The 18,749-nt window shown below is 41.6% G+C and overlaps 1 protein-coding gene across 1 annotated transcript in view; it reads left to right on the forward strand.

Moving 5' to 3' along the window:
• STX11 (syntaxin 11) overlaps nt 1-17,099 on the forward strand; it is a 30,499-nt gene extending 13,400 nt beyond the window's left edge. Inside the window, exon 2 of the mRNA XM_055136354.1 lies at nt 15,909-17,099. Coding sequence (XP_054992329.1) covers nt 15,914-16,777 — 864 coding nt within the window. The 5' untranslated portion in view covers nt 15,909-15,913 and the 3' untranslated portion in view covers nt 16,778-17,099. The remainder of the gene's footprint in view (nt 1-15,908) is intronic.
• The last annotated feature ends 1,650 nt before the right edge of the window (nt 17,100-18,749 follow it).

Consider the following 18,749-nt stretch of genomic DNA (forward strand, 5'->3'; position numbering starts at 1 on the left):
CTCTTCCTCTTTCTTTCTTTCTTTCTTTCTTTCTTTCTTTCTTCTTTCTTTCTTTCTTTCTTTCTTGCTCTCTTTTATTAGTTTTAGAGTCACCTATTTACTTCTCTAAGAAGTTTGATGGTTTGGCTCATTCCACCCTCTTCTCCACAGTAATTTACCTACCTTTTCTGCTCTACCACCTTTTTTGCTTCCAACACAGTGATATCTTAACTTGAATTAAGTATTCAGTGACTCTGTATTTATGGTTATGAATATACCAATCACATCTGTGTCATGTATTATATCATGATTACTTTCCCATAATATCCCATAGTATTTATTTGTTTCTTTTCTTTAAATTGTTGGGTTTTTTAAATTTGTTTGATTCATTTAATTTGCATTTATAATCTACAATTGACTGAATCTTTCCTTAGGAAATACCAGTCTATCAGGAATTCCACCAATTTCATCTCTTGGAAGAAATCTCTTTTGTAACCTTATCACCTAACCAAGACAGATGGTCTTTACAGTCAAGTTCACAGCTGCCCCTCCTTTGAATCTCCTGTTGGGATTCTTTATTCTATGCCTCTTTTTTTTCTTCATTTCCTTGTTTTGTTGGCATGTATTCCCAGTCTCTTCGTTAGGAAGTGGTCATAGGAAATAAAAACCCTGGAGACCTTGTATATCTGGAAATGTATTCATTCTGTCTTCAAATTTTGATTGAGGATTGGGCTAAGTATAGAAGTCAGCGTTGAAAATACATTTTCCTCAAAAGTTGAAAGGCATTGTTCTATTATGTTTAAGTTTCCAGTATTGCTGTTTAGATATCCAAGTGTTTTGACTTTTGACTTTATTGTGTAAAACAAATATACATAGTGTTCATTTTAGCTAAAGGAATTGATATATTTTTGTTGTAGTTTTAAAGCATTACTAATGAATGAATACTGAACAATAAGTAAAGATAAAACTTCATTTTAGCTTAAAGAATTGATATATTTTTGTTGTAGCTTCAAAACATAACTAATGAATGAATACTGAACAATAAGTAAAGATAAAACTTCAGGTATTTAAAAATGTTGATTCATGTTTGCTGGGAATTATTCTATAAAGGGCATTAGTAGTTAGGTCACAGAAAATACGTTGTCATTAGTTATTGAATTTTCTGCAATTTTGGATGGATTGAAAGTTATCTTCTAGATATTAACAATACCATTGCAATAATGCAGCATCCCTGTTATCTAAAATAGAAGCTGCTGTATAAAAGGAATTTAAATTTCTGTTAATATTAAAATGTTCATAAGATTACTTTTTATTACCATACATTTATACATGCCAGTTCTACATAAAGTCCTAAACAACACATCTGCTATATGGAATATAAGAGGTGGGATAAATGTATAAAAATGTGGTCAGCTTCTGCTCTTCAGTTTGTTGACTTGAAGGAGCTGGGTTGTGGTTTTTGGGGGGTATTAAATCTATTATACTTTATTTGCCTGAATATTCACCACTGTACATCCTTTCCTCAAACATTGACATTACCTTATTTTTTTCTACTTCCAATCTGTTCAGTGACAATAAAATGATAACCCAATTAACCAATATCCTCAACTAATCTTTCCAGAAATTTTCATTTTTTGAAGGAACAAAACTAGAAAACAGGTTCAATTGAAGGATCCTGAAGATGTGATTCCAAATTACATCCTAGAGTTAGAATATATTTTACCCATTTCTAAACATGAAGAGCATTCAGCATGGAAAGATGCTCTGAGTAATAGCCCTTGGGCCTCTAATAACCCCGTTCTTCCGAAATAAAATGAAGTACGTTATATTGCACTAGTAACATAGAATGAAGCACTAATACAATTTAGAAAGAGTTGTCACTAAAAGATATTTTCCCCCTTTGTCAATCTTGATGAGAGAAAAAACATTCAATTAGAATACTCATGTGCTCCTGAGTGGTCTATTTAATTGAAACTTTATGGTATTTCACTTAAAATACATAAATTTATTTTTCACTTCTTGCAATTAAACATTGCTTTTCTCACATTACCATCAAGGCCATAGAGGGATTAATTATATTAAAAGCCTACTTCCTGCTTTTCTTCCTTCAGTCCACTATAGGTCATAATTGTTTTTGAATATAATATATACTTTGTCATAATCAAACATACATACAGTTTATCTACACCTATACTTGACTAATTATTTAGGAGCATAAAAAAACTATATTCAATTTCGAGTCTTTTCCAACAGCAATAGATGTTGAATTTATTACACATATATTAAGAGCTTTTAACGTTTAGTTAAAAAAACTTAATCTGTTATATAACTATTTTAATTAACATTTAAAAATTATTATAGTTGAGATAACATTGCAATAGTGTGTTTATTTGACCTTTTCATAGGTATGATGTGAGACTTTCAGCATAATAAAATATTTATTAATACAAGTGACTTTGGTCTTTTGACTCATTCTCAGACAGTGAATAAAAGGCATCTGATTCATACTTTCCCAAGGTTTTGATTGACTATTGGGCATTTACATCTAGTCTTTGAAGCTACAGGAATAGCAGAGAAACAAGAATAGTAGAGATAAGAAAAAAATTGGTTTTACTGGGTCATTTTAGGTCCTGTGGTCTGCACATGTTTCTTAAGAGGAGATCAGGCGTGTCCTGGGTGGTAGGACTGTAGACTGCATATGTTTTTTAAGGAGTAGCACTTGTTTCCATTGAATATACTTCTTGGTAATATTTTTTTTATTTTGGATGACAGTTGTACAAAATATAGATTCCTAAAATCAGGCTTGTAAGTATATCTCAGATTTTCAGTGCGCTTTTATATCCCTTATAGTATTTAATGACTAAAGCGCACAAACCACCCGAGCTTTATGAGATAAGTACTGTCATTGCCATTGTACAGATGAGGAAATGTCTTGCTCTCCTATATACAGCCCGAGAAGGAAATAGCAACAAGACCAACGACATTTGCTTTCTGGACATAGGTCAGATGAGGATCAAGACTTCTTCCCTCGAGGCTCCTGAATGCAACTGGCAAACCAAACTCACAGGCACCAACCACCAGGTCTTACAACTGGGGTCGGATGCAGCACGGGGCTGACCTTGACAGGACTTCTGAGGGGATTTCAGAGGATGTGTACTGAATTAAAATGGTGATATTTGTTTCTTCTGACCCCCCCCTTCACTTCCCCCTTTTGCTGCGGTTGTTTTTGTGATGACCAGGGGTCATTTGGTCTTGGTGCTCACCACAAAGAGCATAGGTTGCTTTAAAACTCATAAAAGCGACATTTTTCACAATGAGAATGGGGGAGGGGAGGGAGAGGGAATTATTTCAACACTATACCAAATGGGTGACGTCGGGTAACCCACTGAAATTAGTGTTCACTTAGGATTCTGGATGGAATGGGACACAAACTACTAGTGGTGTAGTAGCAGGGATGCCACTTATAGTAATTGATACTCACGAATCACGAAATCCCGTTAATCACCGATTTCTCGGGCTCAGTAACATCTTATTTCATCCTTTCCCTGAGATCTTAGAAGTCCATCTCCACTTGGCCCTCTTAACGATGTTGCACTGGGGGCTCTTCAGGGTCAGGGGAATGAGATCCAGCTTGTTACTGGATTTTGCATATGAATACACCCTGGGAAGCTTGCAAGGCTGTCCCATGTGGGCAAGAAACTCTCAGAAACTTGCCAGTTTCTCCCAAAGGGAGAAGTAGGCTAAAGAAGTAGGCGCTTCTGAGAGCTTGCTTTTAAGTCTCTCTCTGAATGTTGGCCATTGATGGGATTACACACACCTGGGTTCCTCTGCCGGTACCTTCATGCGTGAGGCCTGTCCAAACATGTGGAGAAGGGCCTCGAGCATGGCTGTAGTTAGGTTCCGGTGGTCTTCGGCTGCCGGGAGCTCTGCTCGGGGTGGGGAGGGAAGCTGGAGCCCATCCCCTCCGAGGAGCCCCAGGGAAGACAGCCAGGCATGCGGGCAAGAGACTCTCTGTATTACTTTTCAGTAATTGTTACTGAATACATTAATTGCTAGATTTTGAGTCAATTGAAATTACAGAAACAGATAACCTATAGAGTGGTATCCACCAGGCTCTATTTTAAGAGGGCTGCATATATATAACCTCCTTTAATTTTCTTCTCCAACCAATTGTGGTAGGGAAAGGAAGGTACAGGCATAGGAGGATAAGGGAGAGAGGAATTACTCAAAGCACACATGACAGGGGCAGAGTTGAAACACTCAATTATTAGGAATTAACCTCTCTCTCTACTGTGACCAGTAGGGCCAGCCAGGATGATTCCAAAGCTGGCAGAGTAGGATTTGGATACGGTTCCACAGGCCTCCCCAGGCCAGATAGTCTTACCTTCCTTGGTAGATATAGAATCCTAAGAGTCTATAATCTGAAAAAGGAGCATCCTAATTGTTTCTTAACACTATGAAAGATTACTAGGGCCATAGTTATCCTCTGATGTTCTTTAGAAAATTCATTTTTTGCTTTAATAGCGAGATAGCGCAGCAGGTAGGGCGTTTGCCTTGCTCGCGGCCGACCCAGGTTCAATTCCTCCATCCCTCTAGGAGAACCTGGCAAGCTACTGAGAGTATCCCACCCACATGGCAAAGCCTGGCAAGCTACCCGTGGCATATTTGATATGCCAAAAACAGTAACAACAAGTCTCACAATGGAGGCATTACTGGTGCACGTTTGAGCAAATTTATGAACGATGAGATGACAGTGACAGGACGACAGTGCTATGACAGTGCTACAGTGCTACAGTTAGTAGCGAGAAGCATCCTTGGTCCAGTCTTTGGTGATAGACAGGTTGGAATATGGCTCATAGAATCATGCTAGGAAGTTGCATTCTGTCTCTCCACCGTTCTTTATTTAGGTAATCTGAAGGATCAACAGAAGATACACTAAATACTGTTTACCTCTAGGGCTGGGGATGTAGCTCAGTGGTAAAGCACGTGCTTTGCATATATGAGGTTTAGTCCCCTGAACCAAACACAAAACACAGAAGCCTAAGTACTTGCATTTTAAAACTGGCTCTTCAAGTTCTCAAAACCACTTATCAAACTGAAACTCAGCCAAGGTTCAAGCTGCACAGAATCTCTCCTTTCTGTCCTGCCCCCACTCACTGCGCAAGAAGGCCCAGTTAGCACCCGGCCTAACCAGCAGCTCTCACCCAGCCCGTCTTGTGGACGCTTGGTTGTGTTCGAGGCAATCTTATTTTAGCATCAGTTCTTTTTTTCTCCTCACCATAATTATAACCACAATCCTCAAAAGGAGAAGAAGATCGACCTCAGCCACATGCGCACGTTGTATCAGTGTTTGCACACAATCTGAATGGCACAGTAGAACTTTATATTACGTTCACACCAAAGTAGATATAATTCAGTCACAGTCGCCAGTCAGGTTGCATAAATTATTGGGCCAAGGAACTGCAGGACCCGCTGCTTCTGTGTATGGTTTGAAGTTGTAGCTGTACCCTCTTGTTTTACGTGCATGAGGATTTCCTTTCCTCCCCCAAATTTGATGTAGCAGTTATTCCCATTATTCACCTAGATATTTTTTAAAGAAAATACAATAGAGGGGAGAGGGGAGAGGCCAGAGAAGGTATTACCACCACCACGCCCTGCCCATTTCAGTTTATTTTTTTATGGTTGTGAGGATGAACAGTTTCTGGCAGGAAGTGAGCAGGTGAGGGTGAATCTTCCTCTCCAATCACCTGGACTCAGCCACACAGTTGCAGGACTGGCTTCTCTCTCCCTCTGTGCTCTTCCTGCAGGACAAACTCACCCGAGTTCCTCAGGGAGTGGCTGCAGTGTTTGCATTAGTGATAGAAAGCAAAGCCCCATGTGCTGATGTTATTCAAACCTCTGCCTGCAAACTGTCAGGGTCTTATGCGTCACTGTATCACTGTATCACTGTCATCCCGTTGTTCATCAATTTACTCGAGCGGGCACCAGTAACGTCTCTATTACACTCAGCCCTGAGATTTTAGCAGCTTCTCCTTACTCGTCTTTCCCCACGATTGGAGGCTCCTTCAGGGTCAGGGGAGTGAGACCTGCCGTTACTGTTTTTGGCATATCGAATCACTGGCAACAATCTTGTCAGTTGTTTTGCTATTCCAGAATATGGGTCCTTTATTCTGGGTCCTTCTATGACCGTTTTCTGTCATTTTCTTGGTTTGTTCTTATTGCTTCCTCACTGCTTTTCACTAACAGCCTGCTCCTAGAGAAATGCTGAGTGTTTTTGATGTGTTTTTTTTTTCTGATAGCAGACTATTTCTAGTATATCACAGACACATTTATTTAATTGAAACTCAACAATTTCAGGGGCATGAGCAACAGTGACTTATTGTTCCCATGATTCTCTTGATTGAACACTCCTTCTGTTGGTGTTTCTCCAGCCTATGGACCTGGCTGCTTCCTGCTGGTAGGTTAGCCGGGGGCTGGCTCCGCTGGGCTCACTGATCTGACCGGGCCTCATCCACCAGGCTGCTGGCCTAGGCTTCTACATGTTTATTATACTGGGGTTCTTAGCAGGAAGTCCCTTCTCACAAAGGGCTTTTAAAGGATAGTGCTTTTAAAAACTTCGTTTTCTGTTGTATTTACTAATAACCTATGGCCAAAGTCAGTCCCAAGATGTAGCTAATTATTTATTTTTCAGTTGTAGGAGCATGTATTATAAATATTTTCTCCTTCTTCAAGGAGTTTGGACAAAATTGGGGGCAAAGTATAGGGCATTTGTGTTCATGATCAGAGTAGATATAAATTAATGGTTATCACATCATAGACATAGTTGACTTGATGTTTACACTGTTCAGATAATTTACAATACTGTAATAGTAAAATTGGTAGCTCTCTTTATTGAAGTTCCAATAGCAAAGTGCCCATGTATATTAGAATTCCATATTCTTTATTTACTTGTATCAGGAATAGCTCATTTATTCTGTGAATTTTTTTTCTTCCTACAAATAATCTTTCTTCCCTCATTAGTAGATTGCTTAAACACAACAACCTTCTCTCTCCTTGCCTTTAAGTTAATGTGCAAGGTAATCATTTGAGCCTTTTTCCATTTTCACCCTGTCTGCTTTTACTTAGCATAGTTTGGGGATGGGCTGGAGCGATAGCACAGCGGTAGGGCATTCGCCTTTCATGTGGCCAACCCTGGTTGATTCCTCCGCCCCTCTAGGATAGCCTGGCAAGCTACCAAGAGTATCCTGCTTGCATGGCAGAGTCTGGCAAGCTACTCGTGGCATATTCGATATGCCAAAAACAGTAGCAGCAAGTCTCACAATGGACACGTTACTGGCTCCTGCTCGAGCAAATCGATGAGCAGCAGGATGACAGTGACAGTGACAGTTTGGGGATTCCTTGAGGAGTCACCAAGAGTAACTTATTGAGGAAGAAGAAGGAATAAGAAGTTGGCAGCCAAAGTGTCATCTTTGTTACTGATGAAGGCTAAGTTGGAAGTTGCTATTTCCTCTGCAGGGAATTGTGCTTTATGCTCCAAACAATCGCCATGAGATGAGCTTGTTCTGATCTCTCTCAGGCCTGCCCAGCCTCAGAGCAGAGCGTGTAACTCCCTCAGGGTCTACCCGCTTTCAAGAAAAAGAGAACCTTCCAAAGGGCACCAGCCTACTGTGCTCAATTTCTCCTTCCCCCTCCCAAGCCACCAATCAGGTCGAGACTAGCAAGCCCCTTGACAGAAAGAGGTGCAGTAAAGGCATCTCGTGGAAGGAAATGTCAAGAGGTGGGGTGAGTGTTTCATCCTCACGGCGGTGGCCCTACAGACGTCCATTCTGCACACTCCACTTCACTGCAGTACTTTGTGAAAAGTCTGCACCGTGGATTTGCATCTATGTGGGCTTCAATCATAACCACCGTGGATTTGCATCTATGTGGGTTTCACTCACTAACAGAATAAACCGGATGAAAATCCTAACTTTCTGGGCTCTAATGGTTGGTCACTGGAAAATGGTTTCCCCCCTCAGAATTATTGTGAAGATTATTGCATGAGCAACACAAAAATCGCCACATAGTATATACTGTATTCCCCTCACGTTATTTTTCCTTTGCGTTACATAGAAGGCTGCTGACCTTGTAATACATGCTGGGGTTTTCATCTATTTTCTTAGGAATTGAGAGAACTGTGAGCCCTGTACATAAAGTTCGTTGATGTAAGGCTTGGTGTTTTAACCCAGAGGGAAGAAGATCATTTTAAAGCAAACAAAACTGCGTCAGAATGGCAGTTGGAACTGCATCACATAATGACAATCTGAGTCATCAGCCAATTATGTCCAGCAGCCTCAAGGAAGCAATGAAGCCGATCATTGATTTCCGAAGAGAATTTCCAACAAAACTGAATGAAGGCTCATTTTCACACGCGAGGGGAGAGATTTCAGTTACGTAAAAGTCACTTACGTGAAACAATCCATGCTTCAGTGATGCTGGGTAATTGACATTTTTCTGCCCTCATGAAAAAAAAATGTCAGTTCCAAATAATCATGAGTTTCTTTGAGAACGGGAGAGCATAAGTGGTCAACAAGATTAGAATCAGTGACTCAACGAACATTGTTGAAAGGAAAGAGAGAAAGATAAAGGGATTTAAGCATTTAAACAATATCTGTGACTGGCATTATGAGTTGGAAAAGAAAAATCCACTGATTCTTCTGGAAGCTCTATTGATTTCTCTGTTTATTTATTGTTTTCTATTTGCAGTGCAAGGGATGTAACAGAGCCTTGCCTGTACATGCAAAGCACGTACTCTACACTGAGCACACTGGCCCTAGTTTTTTTTTTTTTTAAAAAAAAAAAAACTATGTTTGACATGTGGCTCAGTGGTAGCACATGTCTTGAATGTGTGAGACCCTGGAATGAGATCCCTGGCACTTCGAACTCACATGCACAAGCGCGCGCACACACACACACACACACACACACACACACACACACACACACACGCACACACGGAGACCCTATGGAACATCTATAAAAATAGAACTTTTAATCACAGGTATTCACCTTTTCAAATTCGGATCCAAAGCCAAGTCAGATGCGTGTTAGGATAGTTGGGATCCAACAGGGCTGTTTTGGTTTGGAAATGCTAATACATATAAGGTTGGGAAACTTGTACGGTGAACCTTGACCCTGCTAACCAGCATACTTAACTCTCTTCCTTTCTCACTTAGCAAATGAATCAGCTGGCATTTCCTCACTTCTCTATCCCTGAGTCTGAAGCTTGTATCAGCGCTTTATCATCCCTTGTGTCATACTGTAGTCTTATCTACAATGAATCTTATTTGTAAGAGAACTATTTATGAATGATTTTTGTGGGTTTTTGGAAAGTGGTGAGGAGCTACTAGGACTGATTAAATGCTCTAACAATGAAAATTTGGTGGTATTGGGAAAACTCAAGTGTGGAGAAATTATTATGGAAAAGAAGACTCTAGTAATGCTAAACATATTTTGTGTGTTCATCCAGATCTCGGTTAAAATGAAGTTAAAAAATTTTTAAAAGCTTCTGCCTATAAAATGAAAGCCCTGTTCTGAGTGTTCGTGTGCATTTCAATGCTTATATTGAGGTAATAACCCTGGGTGGTGGTGCTGGGAGGTGAGCTACTTGAGGAGATATTTTTGGTACTTGATCTGCATCTGCTGCTGACCCAAGTTTATAAAAGTTAAAAGTTAAACGAAACCTAAAAGCTGTTTTCCTTTTCGCTGCCTTGTTTTTAAAGTCAGGAGTTGGAATAGACTGCTGACTGTTACTCGGCTGGGCGAAAGTGTGATTTATGGATGTGAATCAGTCTGAGAAAGCGCACTCCTTGCCCTTGAAGGTTGAATTGCGTGGTGTTTCTTAGTAAGCCACTGCTAGATTCTGGGACACTGCCCCTGAGGGACTTTCTGGCTCCTGCCAGATGTTTGTGGGGAGGGAAAGGGATGGTGATAAAGGTGAGTTTGGGGTTGGTTGTGGGGCCGCCACCACCCAGAGAAAGGCGCTTTCTGATCTGCATAAAGATGCCGTATATTCCCTACATAAAGGCTCATTCAGACACTGTGTGCGCCAGTGGCCAACCGAGGTATAATGACTCCCTGTGATTTATAACTGTCATTTTCTTTTAGCCATCTTTAAACATTGTTATATATAACACCTGAAGTTAGCATATAATAGATTATAAAATTGGAAAATCCGGACATGGATACTTTGTGAGTTAAGATAAGGGAGTCACTGTTTGAAAGTCTTCATTTGGAACATATATTGGGGAGACAATATCTTTTTGATTGCACTAGTCTCTAAATACATATACACCGTGTGTGTGTGTGTGTGTGTGTGTGTGTGTGTGAGTCCTTGTAAAAAAATGCCTTCATATAATTTACTTCCTTCTGAAGCAAGAATACTAAACTTTCTGAACCCACAATTTTAGAGGAATAGTCTCTAGAATATTTCTTTGCTATGAATGCTGAAAATCAGGTTCTCCCATGGTCTGGGTATGTTTCCTCCTATAATCTACACGTTGATCTCCATAAGAGACCTCAGATTCTTACCCACCTATCCATCATGTAGCCCATGACTGAACCTTTTCACTCCTTGTAAAAATGCCTTAACGTACATAGGTGAGACAGGAAAGTGTTTTATTTCCTGGTGGAAGACAAAATTGTGTTTAAAGTTTAATCACATTGGGTATTCTATAAAGATCCTCTTTGATTTAGCTGTCTGAAAAAAGACTGATCCCCAAATATAATTATGTTCTGAGATACTGGCTTAACAATTATGAGCCTTTTTTTTTTCATGTTTCCCTTAGAGCAAGTAGGTACAAAGTCTCTTTCGTGATCAGAGATATGACTGCATTGTGTTTATAACTGGTTCCCTTAGAAGCAAGGAATGAACAGTGCCTCTTACGGAGGCTCTTTGTAGCACTCACTGAATGGGTTATTTCTCTCATTCATCTTCTGCATAGGTGCACACTGGTTTCCTGAATCTTTCTTTTCTGACCTGACAGAAAATATCAAGTTTTTAGGTGCCAAATACATGAGGTTCTTGACCGCAGGATTCAGTTCTGTTATCAGCATATCTAATTACTAGAGCATCTCCAGCCTTAATGTTTCAAATTAATTCAGGTACCAGAAGGTGTCTCAAAATAATTAATCTAATCCATTTTCCTCATATTTCCTTTTGGTAAAGGCCTTTGACAATTGCTTACATCCACCCTAAATCAAGGCAGTTGGAATAAATTCTCTCTAAAACTCTTAGTTACTCTGCCTTCTAGATTTCAAAAATTATTTTTATGCCTCACTAGACTGAGAGTGAGGTCTCTGTGTATCTTGATTTCTTACCCAGGCTCCATGCCAGCCTGTCCAGAGGTGGTTAGAAGCCAGTAGTATTCCCTGCTGGTAGCTAGGATTTTCTTCTATCAACCGTTATTTATCAAAGTTGGGTCCATCCTGAGGAATACTATCAGTTGTCCAGAATTGCAGAATATTTATGAGTACAAAGCTACTACATGGATGAGCAACCAATATGTGTGCACTAGAATAACTTGAAGATCATCCTAGACCTCCTGAATCAGAATGCTCGAGGCCCAGGTATCCATAATGTTCGAAGCGCTCCAGAAGATTCTCAAGTTGGGGAGCCACTGACTGCCAGAATCTCTTGCTTCTGTCTTTTCTCTTATGTGGAATCTTATTGCCCAATGAAAGAAGCGTTATGTAAATTCCTCTTCCTTCTGTGTGAGTTAGTTCTCGGTGGAGACGGTTTATATACCTGAAGAGAGAACTAGAAAGCAGAAATTTCTGGTAGTTGGTTGTACAACATTTTTGGTTTTTGGTCCACACCCAGCAGTGTTCAGGTCTGTCTCCTGGCTCTGTGCTCAGGGATCACTCCTGATGGGGTTAGGGGACTATATTGGGTACTGGGGATTGAACCTGGGTCAGCTGCATGCAAATCACCCTGTCTGCTGTACTATCACTCCAGCCCTACGTACAATTTTTTTTAAATTCTGTATGTGCCTATTAATCAAGTCAGAATTTAGACCACTTTATGAATATAATTTACCAAGGAAAATATATTTATTGAAGTTTTTATTACATTTTAAATCACAATATGTCAGAAAAGCCAATAGATTTATTTGATTTTTATTACATATTTACTACAGTGTCCTCTTTAGCATCTCATAGTGTCTCATAATTTTGAGGTTCTTCCAGTACTTATATTTATACTTTGGTATAAATTCTACAAGGAGGGGGCAGGAGCAATAGTCTAGCAGGTAGGGTGCTTACCTTGCATGTGGCTGATCTGGGTTCCATCTCCACCATCCTATATGGTCCCCGGAGCCCACCAGGAGTGATCCCAGAGCAATGAGCCAGGAATCAGCCCTAGCACCACCTGGTGTGGTCAAAAAAAAAAAAGAGAGAGAGAGAGAGAGAGGGAAAAAATTAACTACTACAAATGATTTACATTATTTATAATGGTAATTTGCCAATATTATAGAGTTTCAGAGATATAATTTGGTGCCTGTTTATGTGTATGGATTTCATAGCACCACCAGAATCCCAGTGCCATCGTACTATACCAAGACACTCCTGGAGCCAGCGGCTAGGGCACTTGCCTTGCATGCAGATCCCTGGCAGATTTGACCTCTGGCACCCACCCTGGCCCGCTAAGCCCTGCCAAGAGGGATCCCTGAGCACGGAGCCAGGAGTAAGCCCTGAGCACAGTGGGAATGGCCCCCAAACAAAAACCAAAACGACCCCTCTCCTCACTCCTCCTTTAACCCCACTGCTTTCCATCCAGTTAGGTTTAGTTTTCTTCTGATGTAGTTTTTAGTTTGCTTGCTTTACTCTTTCACATTCTATGTATCAGAGAAATATCCAGCAATTATTTTTCACTTCCTTTTTTTTAATTTCACATAGAACACTTCAGGTTTTATTATTCTGTCCCCAAAGCAACAACTTCATCTTTCCTGGCAGTCGTATTCCATTTAGTATATAAACACCTCAGATTCCTTATCCATCTATTGATTAGCATTCAGGTTGATTTCACGTTTTTGCTATTGTGAGTGATTCAGTTTGAACAAAGAGGTGTGAATATCTGTTCCAATTAGTTTTTCCCCGATATACTTTGGATAAATACCTAGGTCTTATACTGTTGGATTATCTGGAATTTCTGGAGGATTTTTTTCTTTTGTTTTTTTGGTTTTCTTTCTTTTCTCTTCTTTTCTTATTGGACTCTCAATAGTGGCTGTGCCCAATTTTCATTTACACCAACAATGTACCCAGAGTTCTAGGATTTATAAATCTTCTTTATAAAATTGTATCTTAGTCACTGTGATTTACATACCGCTAATAATAGGGCTTCATGCATACAACGTTCCAACACCATATCTTCTGTCAGTGTCAGCTGCTTTTCTCTTAGGGTCCCCCTCAAACTTCTTGACTAGGATTTATAAATCTTTTGGAGGGGATAGCTTGAGCCAGGGGCAGGAGCGATAGCACAGTGGTAGGGCATTTGCCTTGCATGCTGCCAACCCGGGTTCGATTCCTCCACCCCTCTCGGAGAGCCCAGCAAGCTACCAAGAGTATCCCGCCCGCACGGCAGAGCCTGGCAAGCTACCCATGGCATATTCCATATGCCAAAAACAGTAACAACAAGTCTCACAATGGAGACGTTACTGGTGCCCGCTCGAGCAAATCGATGAGCAACGGGATGACAGTGACAGTGACAGCTTGAGCCAGACCTGGCAGTGACCATGACTTACTGCCGGTCCTGTGTTTAAGCATCCTTCCTGACAGGACTTGCTGAATATATGTGGTGCCCGGGGTCAAACCCGGGTCTGCTGTGCCAGTGCAAGGCAAGCCCCCTACCCACTGTTCCCTCTCTGGCCTCTATAAATCTCATGTGATTTACCTTGTCATTGTCTTTGCCTCGGCAAATTTGGTGGGGCAGTGGCTGGCCGGGATGGGAGGCATCAGATCTTAAAATTTTAAGTATGCTAATCCATTACCTGCCCTACATTGTTGTTTTCTCCCAATTTTTAATTTGTTTTTAAATTTTGAATGAAAGTGAAGAAATAATGAGATAGCAGGGAATTTACACCATGGAAAGCTTAGTTTTTGTCCAAACAAGGTACTTTTTCCCCCTACCTCTTGATTCAGCCTTTAGGAAAATCACCTTCCTCAATGTGTACAAAGCCTAGTATTGATTTTTGTTACCAGATAGCAGAAATGGCATTTTAAGCAGGATAACTTATATTAAAAATCTCCATAATGGAAGAAAACTTTTGCTTAATTTATGCAAATAATGATCAGGGAGATGAAAGGCCATAGTTAATATTTCACTGTTTCCCATTTATCACTAAATTCAGCTTGTCAGTATTCCATTAGTGGTTGCTATAAAATTAATTACTTCAACTTGAGAAAAGCTTTTAATTTGAGATTAAGATCCCTGATAGATGGAGCAGCCATTAAGTGCCTCTGTTTTCCTCTGCTTTTTTGAAAATTATATAGCAGAAAGAAAAACCTTTCTAGCTCCACAGCTTGTGTGTAAAGAGCAAAATGTACATTAGTTTCACATGTATACATGCCAATAAAAATGAAAGTTTTTCATTTCACTGGAAAAAAAAATATGGACAGAGAGAACATTAATTTGCCTTGCTGAGGAGAGACAGGATCAGAACCGCCCTTAGAAAAACATGGAATTTCTGTTGGAACTGCCAATGTGTTTCAAAAAGCCATTAAAAGTAGGCAAATAGTGCTGCTGTGTGAGGGATAAATGGGAGTGTGTTATATTTTTTGTGTGTCTATACTAGCCTTGTGTAGGGTTGAAATTTTCCATGTTAATTTATGTTTTAAAAGCAGCTTTGCTAACGTTCCAGACCTTGAGAAAAACTGTAAAGCTTTTATTTCGATTTTCCATCTGCCTACAATTCCTACGTAGATGCATGATCTTTTTATGCTTGCTTCCCTTATTTGTTCAAAGCATATTAAATATGCAACTTATTGCAGACTTAATTTCCACATCACTGTCACTTTTCATATCTCTCATCCAAAATATTATATATTGCCCCCCCCACACACACACACATTCAAGAAATAAATAGTTTTAAACCCTGAGAATTCAATTCAAATGAAAGGATCAAACTTTGTATTAGTGAGATGAGTCAGACAGGCTAGGAAATTTCTACTTTCAAATTTCATAGTTTTTTAAATTAGATTTTGGCCTTTATTTTGTTGCTGTGCTTCAAGCACAGGTTACTTTTATAACGTTTTAAGAATAAGCTTTTAAACCATGATGTATCTGGAAGCGACTTGAAGACCCCTTATGCCGTACTGGGTAAGGAGGCGCCGGGTGCTGTAACAGACACAAAACAGCTAACGCGCAGTTAGCCCCGGAGCCTTGTAAATTTCCTTCTTTTACCATCATTATCGTTGCCTTTTCTTTCCTTCTCTTTTCTTTCCTTCTCTTTTCTTTCTTTATATCCCGACCTCTCCCCTCCCCCCCCACCCCTCCACACAGAACCACCACCACCATCACCACCACCGTGTCTTTTGATTTGTGGTTACTGGCAAACACAAAGGCAGAAAAAAAAAAAAAGAGACTGGTTCCAAATGCACTCAAAAACCATAAAATTGCTCGTTGCATTTTGGCGTCTGATAAAAATGAACCGCAGATGCCGGCAGGCAATAAAATACGGCTGCAGCCGTGACTGTCATTCACCTTAGTCCAGCGTGGCCTAAATTTGAGGCGCATTTGGTAAGGATTCCTTCCGTGCAGGAATTAGGAATTGCGGCGGCGGGCTGGGGATGGGGGGTATGCATCGCAGGCAGCAGTTTGAAGCCTCCTCGAGGTTAAGCCTGACCCTCCCCGGAGGAATTTCATTAACTTGCGTCCCCTCTGTCCCTCCCGGCAGGCAACATGAAGGACCGGCTGCCTGAGCTCCTGGAGCTGAGCCGCCACTATGACCTGCAGTATCCGGACGAGGACGATGATTTCGACGCGCCCCGCGAGGACATCGTGTTCGAGACCGACCACCTCCTGGAGTCCCTGTACCGCGACATCCAGGAGCTGCAGGTGGAAAACCAGCAGCTGCTGGCCGACGTGAAGCGCCTGGGCAAGCAGAACGTGCGCTTCCTCACGTCCATGCGGCGCCTGAGCAGCATCAAGCGGGACACCAACTCCATCGCCAAGGACATCAAGGCCCGCGGCGAGGGCATCCACCGCAAGCTGCGGGCCATGAAGGCGCTGAGCGAGGCGGCCGAGGCCCAGCACGGCGCGCACTCGGCGGTGGCGCGCATCGCCCGCGCGCAGTACAGCGCGCTCACCCGCGCCTTCCAGCGCGCCATGCACGAGTACAACCAGGCCGAGATGAAGCAGCGCCACAACTGCAAGCTCCGCATCCAGCGCCAGCTGGAGATCATGGGCCGGGACGTGTCCGGGGAGCAGATCGAGGACATGTTCGAGCAGGGCAAGTGGGACGTGTTCTCCGAGAACCTGCTGGCCGACGTCAAGGGCGCGCGCGCCGCGCTCAGCGAGCTCGAGAGCCGCCACCGGGAGCTCGTGCGGCTGGAGAGCCGCATCCGCGACGTGCACGAGCTCTTCCTGCAGATGGCCGTGCTCGTGGAGGAGCAGGCCGACACCCTCAACGTCATCGAGCTCAACGTGGAGAAGACCCTGGACTACACGGGCCAGGCCAAGGCGCAGGTGCGCAAGGCCGTGCAGTACAAGAAGAAGAACCCCTGCCGGACCATCTGCTGTTGCTGCTGCCCCTGCCTCAACTAGCTGGAGGCGTGGGGGGGGGGGTGTCCACCCGCGCATCCCCCCGAAACGGGAAAGGGCTAGGGACATGCTAGGAGAGATGGGAGGTTGGGATGGGGGTGTTTCTGTACTGGGCAACGAACGTGTCTTAGCCCCGACGGAACTCAGCCTCGAAGAAACGTGATGGTCGAGAGTTATTGCACCCCTCCTCGCTGTGGTCCAAGAATCCCAGCCCTTCTTGTCCTAAATGTTTCTTCGGACGCAGCCCCCAGTGAAGTTTTGGGGGATTCTGGTGTGGCACGTGGCACACCGTTCCCTCTGCAGAAGCCAAAGAAAATCGCGGCCGGGGCTGGAGAGATAGCACAGCGGGTAGGGCGTTTGCCTTACACGCGGCCGACCCGGGTTCAAATCCCAGCATCCCATATGGTCCCCTGAGCACGGCCAGGGGTAATTCCTGAGTGCAGAGCCAGGAGTAACCCCTATGCATCGCCAGGTGTGACCCAAAAAGCAAAAAAAAAAAAAAAAAAAAAAAAAAAAAAAAAAAAAAAAGAAAAGAAAATCGCGGCCTTGGTTGCTAGCCGTCGGTAAAAATGGTCAAAGCAGATTTCTTAACGAAGATTCTAGGAGCCAGTCACGTGAAAACCTCGTTTCCTCTTACACCGACGTGCCTTAGCCCTGTATAAGGTCGAATGAAACTGACCTTGGGAAAGAGCCGTTTTTTGGTCTCTGAGTCTTCATCTCATTTGGGTTGCTTCCCGCTGAGATGTATGCACCTTTCCGCTCACCTTCCTGACTTGTTCGAATCACAGCCAGCACTTTTCCTTCTTTCTTTCAATTTTCATACCTTCTGTCAAAATTTATTTTGGCTTCCCCCACCCCGATATTTTAAAGCACTGAGTATTGAACAAGCACTCAAATGGAAGTTTCAGTCACATTCCATGTATTTTTATTAAAATAATTTAAAATTCATCTTCTACTTGATAATTGTAGATACCTATATAAATGTAAAATACTAATTTTTACTAACATATACATAACGACCAACTGTTTTAACTTTACTTTTGTCAATATGGTGTAGAAGAGTCAAGAGAAATACTTTTACTGGTGTTTGAGTTTTGCTCCCATCTGCCTCTCCAAAATCCAGTTGAGATTGAAATTTTATTTTGAACACCTATTTGTTGGTTGTGGTGACAAAGACAGATGTCAAAGGAAGCTAAAAAGTCAAACAGAATTACATAATAAAATACCATTCTTGCAATATTTTGTTGTACAGTAGATCATTTTTAATGCACTGAAATGGAACCATTTCAATTAATCCGATTTTCTAAATTTGTTTAATAAATACATTATAAATGTCTTCTTTTATTTCTTTGTGCCCTTTTGTTTTATTTTGGGGTCAACACCCAGCGGTGCTCTGGGGTTACTCCTGGCTCTGTGCTCAGGGATCACTCCTGATGGTGCTCAGAGGGCCATATGTGGTACCTGGAAATCCAACCTGACTCAGCAGTGTGAAGCAAACACCTTCCCCACTATCTCTCCAGTCGACTCTTTGTGTCTTGACTGTATTTTAGTGTATCTTTTCAACTGTTGTTTTAGAGCTTTCTACTTGTTGCTTGAGACTGCAACATCTGGATCAAACTCTGCATTGAGGAAGAAAATGAAAATTCAGAAAGTAGTTGGGAGTGTCTTGCTTTCCATTTTAAGTTGCAATAGTTCAGTAAAATCATCAGATTTTAAAGATTTAATTTAATTTGTGAAGTTGGTGATGCCTTACCTATATTCACCATGCTTCCTTTCTTTCTTTGGAGTCATTTTTTTTTTACCCTTTCTACTCCTTATTTAATTAATGGTTAAGTTTACTCAGCGGTCATAATTCTCAGGTCCTTCAGACAGTGAAATTTTTAAAGGAATACAAAGACAAGTATGTGCACTCTTTGGAATTCCCTGACTAACCTGTTTATGACCATGAAAATCTAGCCCTGCACTAATTTTAATT

Source organism: Sorex araneus, chromosome 4 (genome assembly GCF_027595985.1).
Source record: "Sorex araneus isolate mSorAra2 chromosome 4, mSorAra2.pri, whole genome shotgun sequence".
NCBI lineage: Eukaryota > Metazoa > Chordata > Mammalia > Eulipotyphla > Soricidae > Sorex > Sorex araneus.